General features: G+C 43.2%; 1 protein-coding gene across 1 annotated transcript in view; it reads right to left on the reverse strand.

Annotated features, from left to right (window-relative positions):
- Positions 1-7,599, reverse strand: part of FLT1 (fms-related tyrosine kinase 1) — a gene marked incomplete at its 5' end in the record, with an annotated part of 91,657 nt that overhangs the window by 16,041 nt on the left and 68,017 nt on the right. Inside the window, one exon of the mRNA XM_010140061.1 lies at positions 2,108-2,212. Within this exon, the coding sequence (XP_010138363.1) occupies positions 2,108-2,212 (105 nt within the window). The remainder of the gene's footprint in view (positions 1-2,107; positions 2,213-7,599) is intronic.

A 7,599-nucleotide genomic window follows, 5' to 3' on the forward strand; every position in this document is an offset into this window, starting at 1 on the left:
TGTAGGGAAGAGATGAACTACTCCTTGGTGATGCCTGTCTACTTCTGTTCATTAGACCAGTGAAGTAAATTTCTGTTGGTTAAAGTTAGGTGATTGCATCTCACTCTTACAAGTTGTGATTGGTATTAATAATAATAGTAATAGTAACGATATAAGAAATCCTACAACTGAACCCAAAAGATTCTGTTTAGTGTCGAGCGAAATTTTTAATTCCCTCTGAACAATTTTTTTTTTTGTGCAGAATTTTATTTTGGTAAGAAAACGAAAAAACCCCACCATATTGCTTTGTGTTGACCCAAAAGGACTTTTCAGTTTAGTAACACTAAGAAGAACAGTCCAGTGGAAACCTAGCTCTAGGTTAGGTCTTAAATGGCTTAGTTTCAACATCAGAATGGAAACAGATTTTCTTGGTTGCCCCACACAAAACCTGGCCTCTACCCAGTGACCCACTATTCATCTGTGTAGGTGGTGACACCTGCCCTCCACCTCACGGGGAATTCTGTGAAGAGAAAGCCCATGAATGGCTGCAAAGCTCCTGGATTATCTAGTAAGGACACAAGGAATGGGGCAGTTCTCCCACTACTTTAGGTGCTCATAATAAAGATACCTAAGGAGGATCTAGTCACCACAGGTTCTCTTCATATAGCAAATATGCAGGAATCTGCCTTAGGATGGGATGAACTCTTTCTCACCACCGACAGCAAGGGGAATTTGAGTGACTCAGATACAAAGGCTTCTTGTAGCTGTGACTGCTCCCATCTATTCCAGGAGCAGCCTCTGGTGCCTTGACGGTGCTGGCTGGCACAAGAAGCCACAGCTGTTCATAAAGAAATGTTGAATCTGGCAAACCACTCAGCCAGCACTATGTCTGCATGTTGGCAAAACAACTCAGTTAATCAGGGGTCAGGTGATTAAGTGATCACCCAGGTGACAGGCCATCCACTGAAACCAGTGACAGAGATGGCTATTGGCCCGCTGCTGCAGAAGGTTTGGACAGGGACCAAAGGTTTAGTTTCTTCCCACTTTCCAGACGTGCTGCAGGGTGGTTGCTCATTTGGTGCTGGCCAACAGGCTGTTTCTGTGCTTCTACAACAAGAGAGGGGAGGATGGTTTGCAACCCTCTCAGCTGCACATTCCCTCTTTGGGGATGATTCTGGATATCACAGTAGCATGTACCAGCCCCTGCTAAAGCATTTGACGTTATATTGCAGAACAAGCCCATTGAAGACAGTATCTGGAGGACACACCTTATATGCAGTACAGTTGCCAGGACATTGCTGGCAAGAAATAGAAGCTACTTTAGGTTGAGTGTTGCAGGGGTAGACCGAAGGTCTGAGAGTATCACACATGCCACTCCAAGCACTGAAAGTAACGTGTACAGATCTTCTGATTGATAGCTGATAACCAAGTATGCGGCTGTGAAGCTAGGAGCCACTGGGTAAGAGAGATGTATTCAGCCTATGTCTGAACAGAGCCAGCTGAGAACACCAGGGATCCAAGCCTTACTGGCAGAAGAGGAGATGTGTCCTGGCAAAGAATGACACTGAAAACATTTCAAGGTTTAAGACTGAAAAGAAATGCAGGCTCAAGTCCCAGAACAACACTAAAAAAAAAAAAAAAAGAAAAGCCTGATATGATCCTTAGATATTTAAACCAGGGAAAGCTAACTACATAGAAATGGATGAATGGATGCCACCAAGACTCTGGGTTACAGATTTCAGGTCATTCTAGAGTTACAGACCAGGATAAGCAAGAGATCTAATTGCCCTGTTTGATCCCACAAAAGTGACTTTCATTCTTTCTGGCATTTGAAGTAGTGGAACCAGATTTTGAAAACAATCAGGCCAGCAAGTTCTCACTGCATCTGAAACTTTCTCCTATGTCATGTGATAATTTATCACCCTTTTTACTGTGAGTGCAGTTTTTATTTCACAGTTCCGACATTTCACTTCTGTTGGAGCTGAAACTGCACGTACATGTTTTGGAGGCTTCAGGGAGTTATTGGTGGGGGGTAACATCACACATTCTTGCCTTTGACAGAACCATTTTGAAAGTGGGACAACATGTAAGGCAGCGTCTTTTCCAGCCCAGGTTTGGAGCAAGATACCTTTCAGCATTTTCACAGCAACTATTCTGCACGTTGGTGATTTCTTAATTCCAAAAGCAGATGCTTGTACCACCTTTCCAAAAGCTCCATGTCCAAGAGACTTTCCTATAAAGAAAATAAAAAGAGAGAGACATTCTGGTAAAAAAAGAAATCTTGTCAGCATATGGCCTCATAGATAATGAATTGAAAACCATGCTTTACAACGAGTCCTACATGTGTATTTCCAACATATAGGTGTTTCATAGAGACGTTCTAGGTTTCTTGTTTTGCTCAGGGTTTTTTTGTTTGTATTTTCTTTTTTTTAAAAGTAAGCAAACAAGAAGACAGAGTGATCAGATGGGATAAGTGATGTGATTGAAAAAGTTGCTAAATGAATGCAACCATTCAGTGGAGGTACACTGGCTTCCAACTCAATTTTTTCAGACTAGCTCTTCCAGAGGAAGATTTGCTCCTCTCCTCCTTGAGCACACTGCACCACTCAGTAGGCTGTGACACTGCTAGTTATGTCCTTAATAACACAGGGCCTCTGCCTAAACTTGCACAAGCACTAAGATACAGCTTGTCCCAGACTTTGGTAATTTTTACAAATTAAATTATTTCTTCTCAAATACAGTCCTTTAAAATTATCTTAATTCCAGGGGGGCAGCAGCAACTTTGCATCACCACCCCTAGAGTACATACACAACCACCCTGATGTTCTTCCCTAGCAAGCCCTTGCAGGTTGAGATCATGAGTGGTGTGAGGCTGCAAATCTGTGCAAATTAGACCTTTTCATTTGCAAAATGAAGTCTGGGAGGATTCAGCTAGAGGGGACTTGGAGTGACAAATGATAGGTTTGCTCATGGTGGATACGACACTTCCAGTTGTCCAAGGGCAGACATTTGTGCTGTATCATCACCATGCTGCTACTGAGTGGACCCCAGGAGAATCACCCAGAGGTCCTTGAGATAAACCAGTGGGTATCAGTAGAATTCTCCAGCAGTAGAAGCTGAGTGTCCTCTTCCCTTATGTTCAGAGCCAAGTAAGACTCCAAGAGCACTGTAACAACTTTTCTAGAGTTCACGCAATTTTATGCTGATTTTGTGATCTTCACAAGCCTCCTTCATGACTTACTGCTGTTTGAATCAGGGAGTCTTGACTACCTCTTTGACACTATGCTCATGTGCCTGGAGGAGTTTTGATCAGAGGGATCTTGTCAGCCTATCAGCTAGCAATATATTTTATCTCCAAGTAACTATTTTCAGATCGTATTTGTGCTTCACCTTTAGCAGAACCCAGGCACTTAAGTGGCTAGCAAGATTGCAGCAGCGGGCTTTGAGGTGTAGAGAAGAAGAGCAGAAAATAAAAGCCAGATTTTCATATAAAAGCAAAGGATAGCATGTGCCATATATTTATTTCTCAGATACGCACATGTGACATAGTCATCTCCATAGGACAATTTGCCTATGATGGATATCTGTTCGACTAACTCTCACTTGGACATCTACTTTGTTGATATGTATGTGAGAGATTAATCCCACCCAGACACTCACAAGCAGAGAAAAAGAGCTGCTGTCAGTTCTGAATTAAATGGATACCACCTTTTATATGTGTATCACATTCCTAAACTGTAATTCTCAGTATGTCTGTCAGTAGAAGGAAACAGCATATGTTATCAAAGCAATGGAAAGAAACATCAAGAATGTGCTAAGCCAAAAAAAAAAAATACTCCAGAAATGTATTTCCTCCCTAGATGAAAGTGTTTCATTGTTCTTACAGCAAATAAGAACCATGAAGAACCTAATCTACATGGCTTAGTGTCTGACACACAAAAATGGGTGAATCAGTGCACGTCTTTGAAAATCTACCATCACCTTTGTCAGTTACTGCGTACAGGTTCTTCATTCAGCAGATGTGTAACAGAAGCAACATTAAGACTAAGGTCTCCATTTTCTTCGTCCTTAATGTATTGACCGTTCCTGGTTTCTACAAGATGAAGCTGCAGTTTGTACAATCGTACCTTTGTTTAGCCCATGGCTTTTATCTGTTTCCAATCCTGTTAACTCACTTCCCACATCGAGATAACTTACTAGTCACCACAAGTTAGCTCATAAAGCTGCACAGAGCTGCTAACCTTTCATAAAGGAGAAGGAGCACTGGAAACAGCACTTCCTTCTCTAAACAGCAGTTGTGATTTAATGGGAAACTGTAAACACTTGGTGTATCGGTCTTTGTAGCCCCGCTGTTGTTTGTACTGTGCTAAATGTTACCACAGAAATAGGGCTGCTTTGACTTTTCAGTGTGTAGATCAGACTCCACAATTTAGTATGTAGATTGTGTCTATGATTCTAACAGATTGCCTTTGCAAAAGTCCCTGATGTTGACACACAAAGTAATTACAAAATTATGAAACAGAGCAATTAAACAGAGAAATATTAAGTTTCCCAACCACCTGAGCAGTCCACTTGTTGCAGCCTTCAAGGAGCAACACTGGCTATGTATGGGGTAATAATCAGGTATGAAATGTTGCAGCATTTACATCCAGACCAAGGAAGCAAAATGCTCTACTTAAATTTTTTGCACTTGACTTTTTGGATTCTTGGGGCAACTCAGAACTTATTAAAGTGAACATATACCTCAGTCAAGGAGTTTTATATCAAGGGGTTTGCATTTCAGTTTCGTTTTAGCAGCATCCTTCAGGAATGTGAGTTGTTGGAGTGGGGCATCAGCAAAAAGCACTTGCACACGCTGCTCTCCATGCCTGTACGAGGGCAGATGCTCAAAGGTATGTTCGTTTCTCAGGTCCTTTGCTGCACTTTGAGACATCGGGTTTTCCCCACAGGCAGCTTCATACTTCTTGTTGCTACGTGTGACAGCTCTGCACGTGAAGGAAAACGGGAAGCACTCTGCTTGGGGCCAGCTCTGATGGCACAGGAAGCCATCTACCACCGGCAAGTTTGACATTGGAGACGTGGCAACACTCCCTCGGGGTCCTGCACCACAGCGTCAGCAGTGTGTGACCTCTCATAGATTAGGAAGGTCAAGCTGAAGAGTAAGGTGAGAAATGCGTGATAGTACAGCTAACACTTAACGCTGGACTGTGGTGTTAGCACCCATCACACCCATAGTGATTTATAGCACCAGCATTTTTCTGAGTAATGAAAAGATGACATTTTGCTCTCAGTCACACCAATCTATGCCGGATGTTAATTATCCTGACTTCAGTGGTGCCCATATGAAATTTCCTGTAACATCTGTAGCTCTTGCAGCTGAAGGCTATGTCCTGTTATATAAGCATTGCATCGCAGCCGTGGGCTGTGTGTATGCATGTTGGAGGAACACATAGCAAAGGAGGCGTGGGCTGAAAGGAGAGACTTATTTGCAGAAGTTACAATAAATATGCATCCCGGAGGATAAGTAGGTGGAAAAACAGACATATCTGATGCTGGAAGGCATTGTGTTTTTAAGCAAAAATACTTCAAAAAAACCCCAAAAAACAAAAACGGTAGAAGCACATTTTGTGTTTGTGAGACACTAATCCTCAGAGACTGCCAAGGTTACTCAAAGACTGAGCCAACTGCCATGTAAGCAGGACTTGCACTGAGCTAATCTAGCGTACTGCACATAGCCAGCTTCTCTGAATCTGGTTCTTATTCTTTGTCAGCATTCTTTATCTGTTTACACCAGTTCTTCCACTTTTAACTCATTCTCTGGTCATCATTCCTCACCTCCGGGCTCCAAACACCAACGCTGCACGATGTGGGTTTTATCTTGGTGTTTACATTCCATTTCTGCTTGATTCTTTCCATGGGATTTACGCACAAATAAAGCATCGCATAAAACAACGATCGTGTTGTCTGCACATCAGGATCTTGGTCCATCATTGTAAGAAAACTATTTGAAGATTGAAGACGCTCCAGCCCAAGGTTATGTTTCAGCGTTCCCAGAATTGTGTGACAATTACAAATTGCTAGCAATATATTTCAGCTGTGCTTATCCACATCTGGTCACCTTGTGACTTCTAGCAGGCGAATTAAGTGTGATCCTAATTGTGTGCATGTTTTAATCCCCTCTGTCCCTGATCCCCGGAGGACAGAAAGAATCTGTTACAGTTCCTAGCTAAAATACAGGGATATTCTAGACCTTGGTGTAGGACAAATGTAATGCATGCCTGAAAGAACAAACAGCACTATACCAAGAAGCTGAGCTTGTCACTGATATCTTAATGTTAACCCTTTTGCAAAAATCTGTTGTTTCTGGAGGGATTTCTTAACTCTAAAATGTGGTCCCTACCCTCCTGCTCTCCTCATCAGACCCACACTAGCCTACGCAAGTAAGAAACACTCCCAAAGCCATGCCTTTCTCTGAGGCATCCGTAGGCGAGCTAGCTGTTGGTTCAAAGTTTCCATGGATATTTTTTGATTTATGCATGGACTAATGTGTCACATTCTTGTACTATATGGTGCACTGACAAGAATGTTTACAAATCTGCAGCACAGAGGCAAAACAGGGAGACTGTGCTGCAGTGGAGGAAAGGGATAAACAGGGAGAGATACAGGGTGGACTGTGAGGACCCATTTCTGCATAGGCATTTTTTCAAATGAGTACATACCCAGGTTACAAGGTTACAAGGGAAGAAAATTAAAACAAATGCCAAAGGTCAGGCTTCTGAGTCCTGAATCTGATTTGGAAGCCTTCAGTTGCCCTGGTTTTACATAACATTTTGAGTAAATCAGCCTGTAAAAAATAGAGTGCAGCATTCTTGTCTGTATTCTTCTTCTATGACAAGGTGACCTGTTTAGGGGATGAAGGAAAATCTGTGGCTGTTGTTTACCTGGACTTTAGCAAGGCCTTTGACACTGTTTCCCACAGCATTCTCCTGCAGAAATGGGCGGCTCATGGCTTGGATGATTGTACTCTTTGCTGGACGAAAAACTGCCTGGATGGCCGGGCCCAGAGAGCGGTGGTGAATGGAATTAAATACATTTGACAGATAGTCAAAAAGTGATGTTCCCCAGGGCTCAGTATTGGGGCCTGTTCTCTTTAGTGTCTTTATCAATGATCTGCATGAGAGGATTGAGTGCACCCTCAGTAAGTTTGCAGATGACACCAAGTTAGGTGAGTGTGTTGATCTGCTTGAAGGTCAGGAGGCTCTACAGAGGGAACTGGACAGGCTGGATCCATGGGCCAAGGCCAACTGTGTGAGATTCAACAAGGCCAAGTGTGGGTCTTGCACTTGGGTCTCCACAACCCCCTGCAATGCTAAAGACCTGGGGAGGAGTGGCTGGAAAGCTGCCCAGTGGAAAGGACCTGAGGGTCTTGGTTGACAGCCAGCTGAAGATGAGCCAGCAGTGTACCCAGGTGGCCAAGAAGACCCATGGCATCCTGGATTGAGTCAACGATAGTGTGTCCAGGAGGATTAGAGAAGTGATTGTCCCCTCTATTTGGCACTGGTGAGGCTGCCCCTTGAATACTGTGTCGGTTTTGGGCCCGCCCCACAAAAAGGAGCATAG

Source organism: Buceros rhinoceros, unplaced genomic scaffold (assembly GCF_000710305.1).
Source record: "Buceros rhinoceros silvestris isolate BGI_N320 unplaced genomic scaffold, ASM71030v1 scaffold237, whole genome shotgun sequence".
In the NCBI taxonomy this organism is placed as follows: Eukaryota; Metazoa; Chordata; class Aves; order Bucerotiformes; family Bucerotidae; genus Buceros; species Buceros rhinoceros.